General features: G+C 35.6%; 1 protein-coding gene across 1 annotated transcript; it reads right to left on the bottom strand.

The window, feature by feature from the left end:
- Positions 1 to 4,388: 4,388 nt before the first annotated feature.
- Positions 4,389 to 21,277, bottom strand: Ip6k (Inositol hexakisphosphate kinase). Its single transcript, XM_067095339.1, has 6 exons — positions 21,143 to 21,277; positions 15,531 to 15,609; positions 13,110 to 13,366; positions 12,391 to 12,632; positions 12,071 to 12,246; positions 4,389 to 5,750 (listed from the first exon to the last, which is right to left on the bottom strand). The coding sequence occupies exons 2-6, from the start codon at positions 15,579 to 15,581 to the stop codon at positions 5,064 to 5,066; spliced, it is 1,413 nt and encodes a 470-aa protein (XP_066951440.1). The 5' UTR covers positions 15,582 to 15,609; positions 21,143 to 21,277; the 3' UTR covers positions 4,389 to 5,063.
- Between the last annotated feature and the right edge of the window lie 231 nt (positions 21,278 to 21,508).

Raw genomic sequence — 21,508 nt, 5'->3', positions numbered from 1 at the left:
GTTCTCCCCACCCAAAAATTTTTCACTGGAGTTCCGGTAAATGTTATCGACAGAGGGTCAGGAAAACACAAAACCAAGTGGGTCACACCAACAATAATGGTCAGAAATGCACAGAACAAAATATTTGTGGTTGGAAAATGTATAGTTCATGTACCTGGAAAGAAATTAAAAGTATCGTAGTCCTACCAATTTCCATATTTCAGAAATTTTTCGGTGATTGTTATTTTTCATAAGCAGGAACTAAGTATTTTTTTATGGTGTCACATGTATTTCCTAACTTTCACATTGTGAAACTATACTCTGGGCCAGTTGAGAACGAATACCATATCCTGATCTAACCAAACCTTACCCTCCTAACCCGACTTCGGGCACTGTGCCCTGACCTAGAAAGGGACGCTTCGCTTTCCCTGGACACCCCCAAGTACAGTAAACTTAACATCAAAAATATGGACAAAGCTCCCAACCTTAGGTAGTGTTAAGAGCTTGTTCCCGTCGTTCTGCAAACTACCCATCTACTTTTTTTTTCGTTCCCTCCCCAGAAGCCTCAGTTTTTTTACCTCCTACGTTGGATATGGGAGGGGAGAAAAGAATAACTCAACGAAGTGGTTTGCACGACAATTGCCTAAATAAAAACACGATAACGATAAGGTTTACGTCTTTGGCTATGAATTAAAATATTATAATATCTGGTCGATGTTTGGGTTAATTTTAGTCTGGCCTGTTCTAGGCTACGTTACATTAGCCTACCCTAAGACAAAGCAAATAACCCAATAGCTTGAGACCAAGGACTGTTCACCCGGAATAAATAGATTAAATTTGATCGTAAATACTAATTAAACCGGAAAAGTGAAATTGTGGGCTAAATGAATCTATATATTAGAATCTACTTCAATTTGAAAAATCAATTTCTTACCTCTACTGTGTCGTCTGTCAGTAACGATTCGATGTTGTCGGTGAGTACGACTTCAACACTCGTCACAAAGCGATTTTCATAATTTTAGAGAGAAAAATAGTCGCCAACTATGGTTTTTAAGCACTAAATAATAATAAAGCAACACTCTGAAGACATAACGTTGTTTATGATGTATCAAGAGTATCTATTTCTTGGGATCATGACACGTGTGCTTTACTCTAATCGTTCATGACAACATTAAGACCTTGTTTAAACTGTCAACAGAGACCTAATTTACCTGAACCTTTTTTTAATGAAATTTAATGTAGATTAGTAAAGAGAACTGACACTAGTTCTTAAGCCTTCATAATACTCCTACATTTAACTCATATACAAAACTTTCCGTTGTCCTTGAAAATTAATATGAAGCAAACTGCCATGTAAACCTGTGCAACCACTTAATTTTAATGTACATTGATTCTTAAAATTGTTGAAAAAAGATAAAATTAAAATGTCAACTAGACCAATAGACTTACTTTCTGTGAATTTTAGAAAACTTTTCTTTACAATGTCCAAACAAAATTGAAATCGTTATTCTTTAGTTTGACATTCTTGTACTTGCATTTTTTTTATTGCAGCCTTGCTAGGTTACGAACACATTATTTTGTAAAGGACAGACCAATAAGAGAATAAACGTCATACCATCTTACGTTCCCAAATTATTCGAAACATGCTAAAAAAATTCCAAAATACGGTTAATCTTTTTTTACATAAATTACTAGTAATTTGTGTAATAAGCCGTTCTTCCTGCAAGCTCATATGCACGAAATGAATTACTAACACATAGGATCATTCTTAAAATATGATGTAACGATTGTGTCTACATATATATATATATATATATATATATATATATATATATATATATATATATATATATATATATATATATATATACACACACACACACACACACACATATATATATATATATATATATATATATATATATATATATATATATATATATATGTATATATATATATATATATATATATATATATATATATATATATATATGTGTGTGTGTATTGTACCCTGTTTGAGACCTCATTCAAACCGGATGCTAAGATGCCATCCAGTCTGAATAAGGTCCTGTTAGTAATTCTACTAATGCACAGAACCATTGGGTATGTGATAAAATTGCATATATGCGTGTGTGTTATGCAGAGAATGAACCTCATCTATATATATATATATATATATATATATATATATATATATATATATATATGTACAAACAGTTCATTCTCTGCACATTGATGAACCCCACACATTATCCAAACAAGCAATTACTGTATTTTACTACTGTTATTGTAGTGCACTATTACTACTAGTCATAAATATAATCACTAGCCACCTAAAAATGCTCCCCTATGGAATTGGACCACACAGATTAACACCTTTCTGTTCCCATGGTCTTACTGGAAGTGGTGAAAGTTTCAGTGGCTCAGGTTTATTGGAACTCATAACCTGGCGCGGACTTCACTTTTCCATGTGATTTTCAATTGCCTTATTAAACCTTGGTCACCCAACCTTTTGATGCAATCTACTATTGATTTTGCATATTACAATGCATTGATAATCCTGATTTACCAAGTCTAAATTTCCTGAGCCGGCTCATAGAATGCCAGGGTTTTGCACTGTTCCCCTAGTAGATAGTGCAGCAGGTCCTAATGTTATTAACAATTTATACAGGTCCCTCTGATAATGGCAAGCTGGGTGATACATCAGTTGCATTAATTTTACCTGGGTTGTGCTTCTCTGTAAATTCAAATAGCTGTAATCTCCCAATGCACATACAGTAGGTGGTTTTGTCTTTGATGAATAGATCATTTCAGTGGAGTATGTGTCTTGCTATTAAAATGCACACATATGTCCCATAATATACACTAGAACATTCATGTACAAATATATACAACAGATCATTCATTTACAAATTGTCCAAGTGGTTGGTGGATTTATTATCACCCTTCCTAGGAACCTTCTCATCTTCCAACATTAAACTCAAGAGATGATTTCATACAAAAACTGAATAATGTAAACTTCCCTTGAACAGGATCAAACTGCTTAGCCTAGACATGGAATAATTATTTACCAATTAGTTCCCAATTGCTGATGTGTCATCTTTTTTAAGTGGGAAATTAAAATACAAAGAATATTGTCCTCTGTGTTGATAAAATGTTAAATTAACTTAACATAATCAACAATGCTGTATCTTTCAATGGCAACTTTTACATACCTCAAAACATCACCTGGCTTAGATTTGTCGAGGTCCACATTCTGGAACTTTTTAAATTAATTTATCTTCACTAAATGCTCTTCTTAGTTAATATGCTAATTGAATGTAATGGATATGGAACAATTTTACCCATCCTTTTGTACATCAAAAGACCCCATTCAACACACCAAAAGCAGTTACCCATCTCACATACCGTATTTGCTTGCGTAGCAATGCCTCTCAAAACATCTTGCTAGTCTGGAAAACTTGGAACTCTTTTCTGAACCAGCGATGCAAGGGTCTCATCAGTAGCAAGACCTCCACCTGCATATGCCACCTACTAACAAGGGCATAGCTCTGATGAGTTTTGTTTAAATTATTAGCATCCACGCCACGTCTTGCAAGGAATAACAGTAGTGACAAATAATCAAAGACCTTTGAGTTGATGCACTACTCCTCCAGATTAAATAAACGAATTTCCTTGACTGGGGATCATTTATTACCTTCAAGTGGCTTCCACATGTCCTGAATCTTGATGTAGCACCAAACCAAAATACCGTCACAAAACTTGGTTTAGCAGAGAACCATTCATCACCTTTACCCTTAATAGAGTGAGTAAGGGACTCAACCTCCTTGTTGGTTTTAATTCTCATTTACATCATGAAGAAGCAACCCTTGTAAAAAAATAATTAACAGAAGTACTTATCAAATAATAAACAATAACTTACTCATTCGATGAAATAACCAATGCTTATGAAGGTAACAATAGAGTATGAGCAATGCAGAGACAATAGCATATAATGAGCTCTTCTGGTGCACTCACTCATTCTTTTCCAGCAGCTAAGCCTTTACCTATCTTTTTAGCTTTGAATTACCATACTTTATTCCAGCCTTGTTTTCAACTGATGAAGGTACAGGATTAGTATGACTTGTGTTTATGCATGAAATACAGCATATAGTCACATGCAGCACACGCTATCACAATGATCTAAATCTATCCCTGAAAATTTCGGGTAAACTTTTATGCCAAAATACAGTAAAGCAACTTTGTTTACAATTTTTTGACACTTGCCACTGAAATTCTATATTTCTAGTTATTTTTCATTACAAAGAACTAATTACTACAGAAATGGATTTGGAACACTTACAAAAATATACGCACGACCTTGAAATCTGTCACATTTAATAGAAAAGGGTAAAGAAAACAAGAGCACAATCACTGGGTAGGGATTTATTACTCCTAAAGTAATCTCTCCTTTACATATAAACAGCACGAGGTAAACAAGGAAAAATCCGAAATACTCTTTCCATCTGCCACAAAAGAGAACTTGACACAAGGGGTAATATACACAACCTTAGCTTTGCTGTCACAGTTACTAGTTAATTTCTTTAAGAAACAAGAAAGAGATCTGCCACAACAATTTTAACTTTTTATGCACTGTATTCCCATTACAACTTGTTAAACTACCAAATGGTAAAGGACCTAAAATCTCTCATCTAAAGTGTAGGGATATTCCCATACAGAGACTGAATCTGACATCTAATTCCTTTTCCCCTTTACAAGGATTTTCATTAGCAAGGATTTCTGGTGCTTTGGCACTGTGCCGAGTTAACATATAGCAACATAAAAAAATTTAAACATCAAAACTCAGTATAAATAAAAGAAGCCTAACCAATAGGCAACTACATCTATACCTTTTAACATAATAATAATTTGTAACATCTTATTTACAAGTCATTTCTGACATGGAATAAATGTATAGCTACATCTGCACACATAACAACACGCATTCATGATAGATGAATTTAAAAATGTAATGAGATGATGTCTAACATAGACAAGAACACCTTATTCGACCTATCTACATAGGTCCAACGACATTTTAACTGCTAGTGGTCAAAGGTATCTCTGATGTCTTGAAATATTTTGATAAGATTTTCAAGGCCCAGGGTAATGCCTTCATCAGGGCCACTGTACACCTTTGAATCTCCCATACCTTTGTGAGTGGAATGGGCAAAGTCTATTAGACGGATATCAACTCTTGGTTTATAACTTCTATTTCTCTGACGACTTTTTGATTTATAAGGAGGTTCACCTTCATTACGACTGATCTGTTCTCTGGGTGCCTTGCCTCCCCCAGTTGCTGGAACATCCCGCATATATGCTGGATGTTTGGCTCCAAGAGAGGCATTGGTAGGCTCTTTAGATTGCCAGTTATCTCTTGCCGAATTACCCTCTTCTACACGTGACTCCGACCAAACGGTTCCTCTTGAAGATTCGGGTGGCTTTCCTTCCTTTTCTTTTTCGCTGTCTCGTTGATGAGGCTTTAACTGACAAGGATCGTAGCCATCATACAAAATTAATAATGACGATGTAAAGAATCGAACTGAATCAAGTTTGGATATGATTGAACGCAAGTCTTCTAGCTTACTTATAATTAATTCTGCTATATCAAGTCTAAGCCTTCTTCCATTATGGAGAAACTGCCGTAAAGTCTGTTTGAAACCCTCTTCGGATAGCTTCTGTCCGTAATACTTATTTTTGCAGATGTAGCATTTCTTTTCTCGGTTATATAACTGAAAATAAAGATAACTGCATTTTATGTTGTGCAATTAAACTCACATATCATTACAAAAAGCCTTTTTCTACGTGGTTACAAACAATTATATGCTAATTTGTCAATGGCACTAGTAAATGCTGGTAATTCTAGATCACTGGAAAAACTGACTTTTGGTTTCAATAAATATAAAAACAAAATTATTTTATACACATCCATACTCCTTTGTATCTAGTATCTCAAGTTCAAATCTTGCTTCTATAAATCTACCTAACAAGTCATAACTCATATTACTACAAAAATGACCAGTGCAATCTATCACAATTAACTTTGCCATGTGGTACTATAATATTCTTTAACAATAAGTTACTGAATGGCATAAAGTTATATATTACATTAGAATTTCCAGCTTCAACTAATGACATGATTATTTGATAACTTTTATTATCTAACTATAATGAAATAAGACAGAAATAATAATTTTGATTAGTGAACACATAACTTATAAATGTACTCGAAAATTAAAAGTTGTGGTGCGATTATCACTATAATTATCACCATTTATTCAACACAGCTGAGTTACTAATCCTAATACTGTACTTATAAGGTTGTTTAAAGTTTCATCTTAAAACCTGCATCTTTCAAATATTAATTTCTTAGAAACTTGATAACTGGATAAATTGAAAATGTTGAGGGTTCTAACAAATTATATTTATGGTATATTTGTGTCAAAGAAATGTAATTTGCTTAAGACTGAAATTACTGTACTATACAGTACTCACAAAACTTATCAATACTAGAATAGAATGAAAATATATGCGAGAGCTATTATGCAACTTTTGACAGTGGACTTCAAAATTAAACAAGGGGAAGGGTTGTTCTATGTGCTATTTAACTGGAACATCCCAATACCGTATTTATAAAATGTAGCTAATGTACTGGGTGATCATGTGGTGTATCTCTTAACCTATGTATATTCCACACTGAATGGAAATTTCAAAATATTAACCAACACATGTACAGTCTACATTGAAAAATGATTGGTTTCATCATAGCCCCATCAATCACTTAAATCATACAATAATGATCTAAAATGTTCCAAGCCATACAATCTTTTGTCTTTCCAAGCTTTTCTGCTCACCATCCTTTTTCTCAAGCCCTTCCCATTTTCCTAAAGAATCAGTGTAATTGTCATGCTTGTGGCTTCCTGCTATAGTCAGCACTGGTGATTTTCATGCTTCCCTTCCATTTATATAACTTTTGTTGTCAGAGTACTGTAAACATTTTCTGTGTGTTAACCTAGTTAGTGTGCTGAGAGACAGATTTCACTGCCAAATTACTTAATATACAAGTTCTCGTTATCGTATCCATATTGATACATCCAAGACCCTGCCAGTTAATGGAAAAAACACTACAAATGTAAAACAGCAACTTTATACCCTTAGTCCCCTTACCTTGTCAATACCGAGAAACTATATACCCCCCAATACGCTTATAAACAACAACCAACACACTCTAGTCAGCTTATATACAACACAGAACACACTGTAATGAACTTTACACAAAATAAAAACCAAACATATATACTGTCTATAAAATGTGTAAAAAATAATTTACATTGAAATTCTCTCTCTTACCTTTGACGTGGCAAAACTGCTTACATGGGTTGGACTAAATCTTTTTTTTTTTTTTTGTAAAGATTAAATCGGAGAAAGAAAGAGGAAGGCAGGCAAATGCAAGCAACATAATGCGTACGTGTACATACACACACGCTCACACATGTACATATACACAAACTTATTTTATACTGAACAAGTAGCTACCATCTCATACAGCATTTTGGTACTGCCATGTTAATACAGCAATCTAATACACATCCTTTAAATCGGTGTATGTCTTTCTAAATATGAATTACAATACTCTTATTTATTTTGTATAGTATACAAAAATTTATGAAATATTTATACCATCCAAAACACATCATAAGCTACTACAGCTTAGGTTATCATAAATTACTGTCTGAAACCTTTGGTACATATGAGTATGTAATATGCTATACTCACTGATTAACACAATTACTGTATGTCTATTACATTCTGCTAAGGGATATTAACTTATGTACTGTATATTGAGTTCATAGAAACAGTGACACATGCCAAATTCTTTAGGGTATGAAAATCACCCAGTGAGTACTTGCAAGAGAGAGAGAGAGAGAGGGAGGAGAGGGAGACATGCAGCAGCTGTGTTGCCAGAAGAAGGGTAAGCATTTGCATCAGAATAAGCCAATTTGCACAGATTTTAAAAACCTTGAGGAGATCAGTTTTTAATGGTGACAACTGAATGAACAGTAAACAAAATCTAAATGCTACCCAATCATTTTATCATGTCTTTGATTCGCATGGACATGCAATACCTACTGTATTACCCCTAAACGCAATCTAATTTAACAGTTACAAATAAAAAAAGAAACATGAACATAAACTAAATATCTAGTCTTTTGCTTGTGTCATACAGTCAGGCAGTATCTTCAAATAATTTTGCACTTCTATAAACAACTGTACAGTAAACGCCCCTGTATTTGTGGTCTCACAATTCACAGACTCACCTATTTGCGGATTTCTCTACGGAGCACATATACACATTATTTGCTGAAAATTTATCCTTTCGCAGTATTTTTCACTGAGAAATATTAACTGATTACTGTATTTTCATGACTAAAGGCACTTTTTCTGATAAAACTATTAAAATACTCGAGTACCCAGGTAGTGCTCAAGTTACGATAATTTGCCTTACGATAATTCGATTTTGCTATAGGGCAGGCAATTAATACGATACGACAATATTCATAAAATATTTTTAAATTTCGCGCGGGCACAAGCAGCAGCATACAATCAGGCAGTGAGAGAGACCAAATTACATTAGACCAACTTCTTTTCCTCCATCTGTTTATCCTATCTTCTAGTTAAAAAAGTAAAAGAGAATGATAAAAGTATTGTTAGTAACGTTATACTCCTGCGTAAATGCATACAGCCACAAACAACCGAAGGAGAAACTGTTGTTCTGCTTATAACCGAATCGGATAACAACAGCTGTTTTGCTTGTATTTCAACCATCGTATGGTAGTAAAAGTGACCGTAGTTATAGTAAGGCGTTAAGTAGAATACGACTGATATATTTTTACATTATACCCTTCTTCGCTTTGGATAAAAGATCGTCAAGGAAATATACTGCTAAATTTTTAAGCTGCAAGTTGTAGCTGAAGCTGAGAAAACAATGTTCAAACTGCTGATGACTATAAATTATCGTGCATCAGCAACATGGAAGAAACTTGACCGTAATTAAAATTGGAGAGAAAGTATTTTAATCAAAACTACTGGGCATGAAAGAACACATACAGCTGCTATCTTTATGCCAATAAAAGATAAATACATAAAGTTCGTATTATGATGAAATCAAGTGAAAATAGCGAACGGAATCTTGAATTTTTTTTTTACACAAAACACACATGCCCTCAAACGGCCAACGTCATCTATTAACAAAAAAATTGCTAAATTAATTTCACAATGAGACTGTTCAAGTTATATTTTGACTTAAAAATACTTCGTACAACGAAAAATAACCTTGCCCCATATAAATCAAGTATCTAGAGATTCATTTACGCTAACTAGAAGCAAGAAAGCGCTCTGAACTGAGTTAAATACGGTGAAATAAACTTACTACATAACCGATTTCCAAACCAAAACATTGATCGGTATGATTGCAAATTACAATACAAAATCAATATAAGAATATATACAATATTATTCGATACAGTGAATTAAAGCATAACATTTTAAAAGATCCATGGAAAAGATGCATATTCATTATGCTGAAGTTTGTATAATACAGTATTATGTGAATACAGAATACAGTATAATGTAGGCTAGGCTACTGTATATGTATACAATATACCATAGTGTAGGCTAAGCTGATTCTTGTTTTGTTATTCAATTTCTCTTTGTATTGAATTATCATGTGTCACTCTGCATGATACTCCAGAATTAGCTGATATTAATAATTACTATACCGTGTATGTACAGAATATACTTGATAGTGTAGGCTAGGCTACCATATATGTGCACATGGTACTGAATACCCTAGTGTAGGCTAGGCTATATTCGAGATAAGTTTTTTCCAATAAACAATGGGCTTTTTGGAACCTAACCCCATCATAAGTAGGATAATACCTGTATAAGCATTTTTAGTTTTTTTTTGTGTGTTTGGACTATCAAAATAGGCAGTTCTAAATTTTTTTTAGAAAGGTTCTAAGTATTCACGGATTTCAGCTAATCGAGGGTGGGTGTGGTATGCATCCCCTGCGAGTACGGGGGTTTATTGTATTATTGTCTGTCTGTTTAATACCTCTCTCTCTCTTGGATTGTGCAGGATATTTTCATTACAAGTTAACATCCTTTAATAAAGTGTGGTTTATATAATTGTGTTTATCAGTAACCATATTGCCTTACCAGTTTACCCAAAGTTTTAACCAATGATGTATGACAGCATAAGCTGAGCTATGATGTGTTTTGGATAGGCCATACAACATAAATACACTGCAAATGTCAAGGCTTCATTTACATATACTGTATACATGCACATAGACCAAGACACTGATGGGCAAGAAAAGTTTTGACTCAACACAGGTAGGCAGATTATTCTGTTAAGTTATTTCATAACCTGCCAAAGTTTTTAAGTTTACTGATATTTCAACTTCAGAAAAGCTTACTGAATATTAAAGTCAATGAACATGAAAAAATAAAACAAAGTACAGTAAACCCCCCGTATTTCGTCCTCTTCCAGGACTCACGTCAGTTTCTCTGTGGAACATATCTAGCATCATTAGCGGAGAAAAATTCGCCCTTAGTATTTTTCTGAAATATTCACTAGTACTGTATTTTCATATAATTTTCTGTGAATAAATGCACTTTGTGATAAAACTATTAAAATACTCAGGTATAAGTATTTTTACAGGGTTTTCTTGGTTTAAGCTATCAAAATGGGCAGTTCTAAGTGTTTTTAGAGGGGTTTTAAGCATTCGCGGATTTGACCTATTCGCGGGGGGTTGGTGGACGCATCCCCCGCGAATATGGGGGGTTCACTGTATTATTAAAATGAAGTAAAAAAAAATGAAAAGGCAGGTTGAAGCAGACCAAGGCCCATCCAACCCTCCCCACTCAGATCTCCTAGCCCTCCTCCAACTCCCTAGGTACTTACTCTGATCTAACCTCCTACAATACTCAACCACTCAAAAACAATATGACATTTAGGTGACACTGATGCTTTTAAGCCAATAACAATTGCGAAAGCAACCAGGGATGGATCCTGGACGATTCAAAAGCACTTTCAGTAACTCCTTGGTGTCTGTAGGATGGCTTAGAGTAGACAGTGGTACACAAGAGGAGTCAGTGGCCATGTGGGAACCCCCATCATTCCCTCCTCTGTCTTGTCCAGAGTGGAGAGCATGGTGGTTGCTGACCATCCTTTCTGATCCCCTTTGGAACGAGGTAGTGTCAGAGTAATTGGAGTGGCATTACCAAGGGAAGATACTGACAAAGCCTTCTTAGATTTCTTCCTCTTTGACTAAAACTTCTTCTAATGAGACAATGACCAATTAGCACACACAAACTCAATACAAGCAAATGCCAGCATAAAATCCTAACCCCTGCAAAAGAAGAAAAATGTATGGCTGTCAAATGTTCAAGAGTGACAAAGTGCTTAAACACCCTGCTAGCTCTGACATCTATGCTGCTCACACATTTTTGAAGAAGGGTCTGTCATTGTTATTCCAAAGTTATGCTCAAAATCAAATGCAAATGTCAATAACAGAAAAGGCAATCCCAAAAAAACTTGAAAGACACCCACACTGAAATTTCAACAGCTGAAGCAGCAGAGATGTTTTTCCAGAAGTAGGACTGAAGAAAACGTGTACACTTGTGGCCAAGTGGGTGGGACCCCGTCCCCTAATTCTCCCAATGGTAATGAACTACCGTTAATGCGCTTTAACAACTAAAAAAAAGTCTGCGCTGAAAGTCACATACATAAAAGATGAATGGACCAATATAAGATGACAGCCAGAGGAAGATAACAGGCTCCTCAAGGGGCTGCTTATATTGAGTTGACCACTCCTAAAAACGGAGCTTGAAACTGGGAAATAGTCCAATACGCCAATACCCATGAAGATTGGGCATCTAATAAAGAATGGTTTGTACTTTGTATAAAAAAAAAAAAAAAAATTGAATTGTTTCACTGTAGTGAAATACCAAACACAGGATATTCTGAAAATGGAAGAGATATAATTACCTGCATGCCTGCCAGCCGAACACCTAATGTTATAGTCGTAGTATTTGCAGCTTTTGCTGTCTGGCTTCTACGCTTGCTTTCAGGTGCATCATCCCCATATTGTCTAGTCCCCATCTTTAGATCCAGAACACACGGATATCGAAACTTGAATGTAAGGTTCTCCAGCATTATGCATTCTGAAATTTTCAGGCCATTACTTAAAAATCTAATAGTTCCCAAAACTATAACCTTAACATTATATGGAAAAAGCAATTCTTCATTATAATTTCTTTCATACCTTGCTTAAGGCTGACTATATCTAAAATAGACCTGTTACCTACCGACAACATTTGATGAATCAAACTTTTGTTTGAGCTTATGAAGTGTAGTTTGATGACACTGTTGTAACCAAGGATTATGGGTGTCAGGATGAGTGAGAGAGAGATTTTCATCTCTGGATGAGGTTGTAGTTGTAGTTGCCGTAGTGGTTGGGCTGGAAGGAGAAGAAGGGCTTGAAGAATTATCTTCTTCCCCTTCACTTTCTAATTCCACGCTGCTAGAGCTCACACGTCTTAAACACGGCCTGAAATGTCATTATATCAAATAAGCATACCTAATAAACCATGAGCACTATATACTGGCAAAAAAAGATTTATCTGAATAACTGCCAAATAATTTCGTATTGTATTTCATGTTTTCACAGATAAGGCCAATAATGTAAGATTTTTCAAAAAATACATTTAAACTATATGCTGCCACGTGGTTAGAAAAAAAAAAAAATACAAAGCCACAAAATTAAGAAATTAGGAAAGGGGCTTGATTACACTATGCAATATATATTTTTCACACAAAAAACAGCATTATTTGAGACCAATTACAGGAAAAAAACATTTTCAATGATACACTCAAAAGCTCATTGGCAACTGCATTCTCTAATTACCTATGAAATGAATCTTTGCAAATGAATTTAGGTTTTAACAGGTCAAAATTGCTACTTGGACAGACCCTGCATACTGCAGATATGATCTGAAAATGCAATACAGTACTGTAGTAGGCCTACCCGTGTTTAAGACCTCCTTGATTACTCCTTAGGGAATTCATTTGTTCATTTGGTAATGCTGCTAGAGAGAGCCCATCTCCAGCTTCTTGCAGTACCACCTGGAGGGTTCCATGAAATTCTGGTGTATATTTTTTCATTTCTGGAGGCAGAGTACGGTAAAATCTGTACTCTCGTCCAATTAGAGGCTTACATACAGTTACGTCATCGAGCACAAACATAGATGAATGGCCACTAACTTGATGCACCAACGGCTCTAGCTGCAAAAGAAATCAAAATCATAGTAAACAAGTACCTGTATAGTACCCAAATGATATGGAAATTTATGGACACAAACATTTCCAATCATTAATACACTTTATCTTTAAAACAATAAAGATTATTTATAATCATTGCTATTATAGTATTATCATGTTAATTATTTTTACATACTTTCACCAAACCACATTCCAATACCCTAATGGCTGGCCTAAAAAACCACTCTCAAGTAAAGGGTAAAAATTGGAGCCAAGAAAAACAGTAAAAATTGAAGCCAAGAAAAAGTAAGAGTTGGACTCCCAGGCAGCAACCATATAACCATGTTCTCAAACCTTGGGCTGTCTTATAGCTTCTCGAACATGGCCTCAGAAAGTCTTGGTTGCAGATATCATTCCGTCTACCACATTATATTAATTCTACATCCAAATTGCTAAAGCTTTATATTTACCTTACTGAGCCTAGTTTGGTATATTTCTCTTATCTTTAGGCTCCTTCTGCTCCTCTTGCTTCTCTTCTCAACAACACTGAATAAAAGTCAGTGCACCCAATCAACAACCATACCCCCACATCACCTCACGATTCCTGTCCTCTCTTCTGAAAGCTGGTCATGCTATATTTTCTCTAACTAATGTTTTTGCCACATAACTGTTAAACTGAACAACGGACCTTCCACGGGGGCCACTAAGCAAGCTTTCATATTCTCTTTTGAAGGCATGAGGAGATGATGTCAGTGTGATAACATAAGAAATACAGCTTTTTATTTTATACAATTTGAGATTTTAAATATGATCTGCAATGTTCACCTCATTTATAAAAAAAAATAAAAAAAAAAAGGACTGATCTGTAGGTTGTGGGCTCATGCTGTTCAGTTGGGTGTTATGCTGGAGAGGGGATGCAAGGAACATCATTTATAAATGCACAATGTTTCACTCAAGTGGCTGACCATCACTTTGGTCAGCACTGAGCAATTACTGCAAAGATACATATTTAATCTAAATGGTTATACTAATGCCATTTCCTAAGAACTTTAGATGAATGACTGCATTATGATCTAACCTGCAAATAATATATTTTTTAAATCTTTAAATAACAAGAAATTGTACAATTACATGCACTGTAATCTTTTAAGTGAATATGAGTAAATGATTATATTCAAGTGTAGTGACACTGGAAATGTCTGCCAAACTTAGTGCAAAAGTGACACATTTGCCACTGCAAAGAAAGTATTTGAGAGCTCAGGTCTTGGAGTGAAAAACAAGGAAGCAAAATGTGGGGGAAAACTTCATAAAAATGCTGTACAGTTTCAATGTTTTCATACTATTTTGTATTTTTAATCAACTTTATTAAATCAACATGTACTGTATTTGCACACAAGTACGTCCAAGTCCTCCACCACTCCTGGTGCCCAAAGGAGCCCAGCTGACACTATCACACATTAGATGAGGACAGTAAACCTCCCGTATTCGCGGGGGATGTGTACCGCACCCCGCCCCTGCGAATAGCTAAAACCTGCGAATACTTAAAACCCCCTCTAAAAACACTTAGAACTGCCTATTTTGATAGTTTAAACAGAAGAAAAACCCTCTAAAAATGCTTACACCTGAGTACTTTAATAGTTTTATCACAAAAAGTGCATTTAGTCATGAAAATGATATGAAAATACAGTAATTAGTGAATATTTCTCAGTGAAAAATACCGCGAATGGGTGAATTTTCCGTGAATGATGGGCAGACACGTTCCAGAGAAATCCGCGAATATGTGAGTCCGCGAATCTTGAGAAAGCGAATGGGGTTACTGTAGACATTTGTGGAAGACAAAAGCACAGGAAAGTCATGAATGACTGAATTTCACTTAGGCCCTCATGCCAAGTGGCACTGACGGCAATGATAATGTACAGTATGACTTGTTAGATATGCTGCATGAAGCACAGGGTATTCAACTACAGTGGGCTGGTTACAATCGACAGATACAATCTTACCTTTTACATGTCAGATAATGCTATGTTAAGAATTTTTAGCTTTATAATTATTCATAATATGATGCAACCCAGTTGTGAACCCACAACCAAGTATATGCCTTCTATCCTGCTTGCACCTTATGACACTAACCAATTTACTCTGAGAAAATACAGTATTACCTGAGTAAAAGACATACAAATTACTTTACCTGTATGAGATCATCTCTGTCGGTGTCATGGTTCATGGTCCCCAGGGTCATCTATGTAAACTCTTGGCTTCTTACACACCTGAAGTGAGAACAAAAAATTAAGAAAATAAATATTTGTTACCTACCAATGATGCCACACTTTGTAAAGGGTTGTTGTTCAAGTACCAAACAACAGCAATAATGAGTAATGCTGTAGCTGACAGATGAGTTGGACGTACCCAAGTAAAAAAAGCCTATGATCACATTTTATTGTACTTACTTTATTGTGTTTGTGACCCAAATGTATAGTTGGAAGGGATGGAACGGAGGAGGTCACTTCAAGTAAAATTAAGAGATCTACATTTACAGAACATATGTTGTCTAAAATGTTTAATAAATTTACACAAAATAACATATAGCATATATCTCTAATCTAAACTTTTATAGGGTATGTTATTTAAACTTTTATAGGGTATGTTACTTGTGGAGTGATTGTTTCCTGTGGTCACAAGCTGCCTTACCCTTGAACTGGGGATCATAAAAGTTGGCATTTGGTGCCTGAGCTTCTCTTTTACGCCTTTAAGAGGAAGAAAGAATTAAACATGCTGTATAAGGCCTATACTACTATATGCAGCAGTGACAAGGGCACTAAACTGAAAAGGAAGGAGATTTTGAAAAGGCATAATTACAGATCACTGTGGCTTCTTTAACTAGACTCTAGGAGATGATCTGCCAGTATTCCTTTGTTCTACTGCATAACTACCATACCTCATTCCCTTCCTGTGAGGTTTGAGAGGGTTCTTAGTCCCTATGCTGAGGAGGTTCTGATAAAACGACTAAATTCCACGGTAGGTGTTTCTTTTCACACAATTCTATCAAGTTATGGTTCCCCTACAATTTCCTACATAAGCACCACCCTATTAGAGGGTATGCCTGACACCTGACCCTTCTGACCCTGTGTTTTTAGAATACAATATCCATTCTTTTGCAAAGGAAAGTTGGGGTTTCAGCTCCTTTTTTTCCAAACAGGGAGTCATGTAGACTGGCATTGACTCTGACCGAAGAAAGTCCAACAGGTAGGATGAAGCTGACAAATTCTCCCATTCCCCCATGTATCCCTATAGAGAAAGCCACTACCATGTATCCCTATAGAGAAAGCCACTGCCTCACAGGGAGCTTCCTTAAAGGCTAAAATTCTTTGAGAAGAAACAAGAAGAGTCTATTTGTCTCTTCAAAAGAAAAGCCTGAAGGTTGCATGAGTTTATCCTCATCCCCAGATAGAGAATGGACTGAGAATGAGTCAGGGAAGACTACTGAAAATCATAATGCCCAGTGACTGAGCCAGATGAAGCAACAGATCCTTGGCCCTTGGAATCCTGTCGTAAGAGTCTGTCGTAAGAGTCAGCCTACATGAAACAGTTGTCCAACAGTTGTCCAAGCAAAGAAGAATTCTTGCTCCTAAAAGATGGCACCATCCCCTATGGGCAACAAAAAACTCATGAATATTTGAGGTGCTGTACACAGGCTTAAACAAAGATCTTTGAACTGGTTTACCTTCCCTGAGAATGCAAATCAAAGTAACTTGCACGACTAAGAATTCATTGGCACATGGAAAAATATATCCTGAATGTCCATTGAATCATACAGTTGTTCTTTTGGAAAGCCACTGAACCATGCTGGATAATTCCATAGAAAATGGGGACACACATAAAGCTGTCAGTCTCAATACTAACCAATCAAGCACCAATCAAGGTGCTAGAAAAAAGTTAGCAGTAAAATCCCAGGGCGTTTACCAACACCTGTCCTATTGCATTCTGTTCTGGATAACTTATACCTGTCAGTATACAGACACCCTGACAATTTGGCCTAAGATGTTGGGCCTCACATACAGTGCTGCAGGCTTTGCACTGGGCACAAAAGCATCTCATCTATCTCCAAAATAACATATTTTATGAGGTAAGAGACCAATTAGATTCTCAAGTTTCTTGTCAAAAAACTAAAGATGTTACTAGAAATACCTACACAATGATGCGCATGTGTTTCATTCCGACACTCAGTGGTATCATACAGTGGCAACCTTCCACATGTGAAGTATCTGTTATACATGCATGATCCACAGATTGTGTATGCACGTATCAGGAGTTCAGGATGAATCAGACACCACTCCAAGGTTTGAAAGAGTGAATATATACATACATACATGCATACCTTGATCTTACACAGTTCAAATTGTGCGAATTCACACACACACGAACTTTTCATTGAAACCTAACTAACTGGCACAGATGCAATTTTTTCACAGATATACGACATTTGCGAAATCCTTGAGAAACCCTGCAGAAGCGTTTATGTTTAATTTTTGAAGTAATTTATAAGTTTTCATGCTTTATGTGTAAAATCTATATGAAAAATCTATTATTTTTATTTTTGTACATGCATAAATATGATACAAAACTAATTAGCCTACAGCATGCACAGTTAGTATACTTTTACAAGATGTGATACCTATTCGCAAAGTTACTGCACTTTTCAAAAGATGATAACCCTGCAGAAAGTGTTTGTTTAATTTTTGAAGTAATTTATAAGTTTCCATGCTTTTAAGTGTAAAATTGGTATGGAAAATTTTTAATATTTATATTTTTATACATAAATATAATACAAAGGCAGTACAATTACTGTATTATGCCCATATGTGTTCTCTCTCTCTCTCTCTCTCTCTCTCTCTCTCTCTCTCTCTCTCTCTCTCTCTCTCTCCCTCTCTCATTCATAGTTAGCGCCCACATATTTTTACAACTTATTATTTCTCTGTATGTCTTTCCCTGTACAGTACATAATTTTAAATTAATTGGATTTTACCTGTACCTACTATGAACATTACATAAATATTTTCTTTATTTTATTGCACTGTACCTTCATTATGACTGTTACTCATGAAGTTTACCTATTGACGCAAAGAAAATGTCTTTTACTCTGAGAGAAAAAGAAATTACATCCCATGAAATGGAGGTAACATTAATAAACATACGTACCTACTGTAAATGTGCTAGTGTGGCAAATACAGTGCCCGTTACGATACTGTGCTCTATTTTTATGTCAACAATTTATTTCTTTTTTAAGGGTAATGTATTAAGCTAAGTTTTAAATGAAATTACAGTAAGTTTAATTTCATTTAAAAGTTAAATTGATAATTTGGGCACTTGATTAGGGTATATTTAGTGTTTAAACTCCCTAGAAATAAGCATTTAATGGCATTTTTGTGACCATACCAAACTTAAGCGAATCCTGCCTTATGCAAGGGTTCTGGAACCTACATAATATATATATATATATATATATATATATATATATATATATATATATATATATATATATATATATATATATATATAATGTCTGTAGACAGCCATCATGTTTCCAAGTAATTGGGGAGATATTCATTTACCAGCACCCTCAAAGAACCTTGAGTCAACCCTACCTACAGCAGACATCCCACATGCATAGGGAGGCAAGCACTCACTTGCAGTCTGATGGAACTTCTTGTGAGAGGACTTCGAAGACCTCTCCCCTGAGGAGGAAGAGGAGACAGAGGGCAAGGAGGAAAAGCTAAACAGTGAGAAAGTAAGAAAATGGAGGAAGGAGTTATGTGCCTGCATTTCTTCACCTAACTCCATCCACAGGTCTTACTCTCCTTGACAAAAAAAGTTACCTGACGAATATTTACTTTAAAATCAAAAGTTGCACAAGCATTTGGGCATAGTGCATGCACTACAAATGGCCAATACTTCCCAACAATGTCCTGCAAGTAGCCTAGTGGAACGCTTTCAAAACAACAACATTTGACTTAGGATACCAAAAGTATTGGTAGATCTAAGTAATAGACACACGGCGGGTATTTAGTGAGAAATGGCAGTTTCTTATAGTATTTTGGTTGCTTATTTACAATTTAACGTTATTTTTTGGCGGTCGGCTGTAATTAACACCAAAAGTCCATCCAACAAGGGGTTTCCATATGCAATCTTCGGAAGACAGAGCATGGGTAAGTCTGTTTCGAACGGTTCATATCCCGTCCGGCAAGTGCAATAACCTGTTAGCGTAGGGTACGTCCCGCCACTTTTGACCCCAGTACTAAACAGGCGAAGAAGGACATTCCATTTAGTGCGACAACAAACCAATGCACCGCCAGTGTCAGAAGCCTAAAGTGTAGAAAAAAACCAGTATCCAAGGTGTTGCAATTGCCGGACGGGATATGAACCGTTCGAAGGCTGGTGACATAGCGTGCTCTGTCTTGCGAATCATGTATGGAAACCCTTGTTGGATGGACTTCAGGGTTAATTACAGGTTAATTAAGTCGACCCAAAAATGTTGAAATGCTGAAATAACTATTAATAATATAAGAAAACTGCCATTTAAACACCACCATATATCTATGCCCAGAAATACCCACGATATTATCCTGTTATCCTTAAATAGTATATGGAACTTATTTACGTGCCCCTCATGTTCCCTATGTAAAAAAAAAATGCCAAAATGGCTCTCATTTGCCTGATATTAAAATCCTCCAAAAAGGAATTAAACTTTAAAGTATCATTTGGCTATGTTCACGTTACTTATTGCTCCCCATATGTCTGGCAATAATTGCTAAACCATATGTCCTCTGATATGATTCCATACAAAATAGACTGTCTGGCAAAGCTGACGACTACTACTACTGCAGCCTGGTTCCCTACGGTCGCCGATCATAATATTACTGCCTTATTTATGCTTTTGATTATCTTTATGTCTTTTGATTATGTTTGTATCTTTTATGTTATTTACCATCTTTTGTCTGTGTTTTTATACTCATCCCCATGTGGCTGGTACTAAACATGGCATCTAGACTATTTTGCATGTAAACTGGCAGTTACCAAACCAGAAGGCCAAAGTATTAGTCTCCCATTTTACCAACTGCTCTTATTTAGGCTAGTAACCTACACAGCATAGTTTTGGGTCTTCATACAACATAAACTAATGATAGCATAGTTGGATAAAACTCAATACAGACAATTCTTCAGGGAAAGCTACTTTTAGTGATGAACTACTACGTAAGAATACAGTTCAGGCAATGGTCTTGCCTAAGGGATAGGCTATTTTCAAGTACGCTACAGATACAAGGTAGAACAACTTTAAACCTAGCCTAGTTTCCTGCTTTGACCGTTTTAGAGGGCGTAGCCTATTCAGAACTGAAAGTGGATCACAATTACAACTTAAAATTTTTAAACCACCCTTTTCGGTCCAGTATAGCCTTGGGTAATCCTAGCCTTTGCTAACCTAGACATGGGCGAAAAAAAAAATCCATGCTCCCCTACCCTACGTGGGGTTTGTATTTCATCAAATATTCTAGACTGCAACACATAAATGTACGTAGCAATACAGAAATTTCAGCATTAAGTGGCAGAACCAAAATGAAACATATATAACATTTAACATCAAGGTTTTGTCATTAATGTTATGAGCTACTTCTTCGGAATGACGATTTCAAATGCTCTGCGCAGTCTCGCCTCTCTTCCATCTAAAAGTCTCCATCCTATACCATTAACTAAGTTCAGTTTTCTACCAGTATTGCATAATTGCAAATTCAAACGTTAGAAACGTACCTAAGACTGAAATTTGGGCGTTAACAGCGGTGTATTCCTTGGAACTTTCCTAGCATTCTTCGGTGAATATGGCGATCTAGCTTAGCCAATCAGCTCAGACTTTATTCATAGTCGCATTAAAAACTATGAAGTTCGTAAAATAATAAGTGTAATTTAAAAAAACCAATGACTTAAAGAGAATTTTTATATAAAATAATAATTTATTTAAATATTTTATACTTTAAATGTGGGATTTGTCTATTTTAAATTGGTTATTTTTAGTTGAAGATTATTGTTTTTCCATTACATGTTTACAGTTCCAGCTGATGAGGCAGCGTGCGTCAACAATGACGTCATCAAAGTGAATCTGTGATTACGTCACAGAGA

The sequence above is a fragment of the Macrobrachium rosenbergii genome, chromosome 51 (genome assembly GCF_040412425.1).
Source record: "Macrobrachium rosenbergii isolate ZJJX-2024 chromosome 51, ASM4041242v1, whole genome shotgun sequence".
NCBI classification, from domain to species: Eukaryota; Metazoa; Arthropoda; class Malacostraca; order Decapoda; family Palaemonidae; genus Macrobrachium; species Macrobrachium rosenbergii.
The sequence above is the reverse complement of the archived record's forward strand: the minus strand, read 5'-3'. Positions and strand labels throughout refer to the sequence as shown.

Bases quoted from the DNA above. Each gene is read 5' to 3' on its own strand.
- Ip6k (XM_067095339.1), bottom strand. From the start codon at position 15,581: ATGACCCTGGGGACCATGAACCATGACACCGACAGAGATGATCTCATA. The intron at 12,247-12,390 runs GTAGGTAACAGG...TGAAAATTTCAG, and splicing joins TGATTCATCAAATGTTGTCG to AATGCATAATGCTGGAGAAC. The intron at 5,751-12,070 runs GTAATTATATCT...CTTTATTTTCAG, and splicing joins TTCGGCTGGCAGGCATGCAG to TTATATAACCGAGAAAAGAA.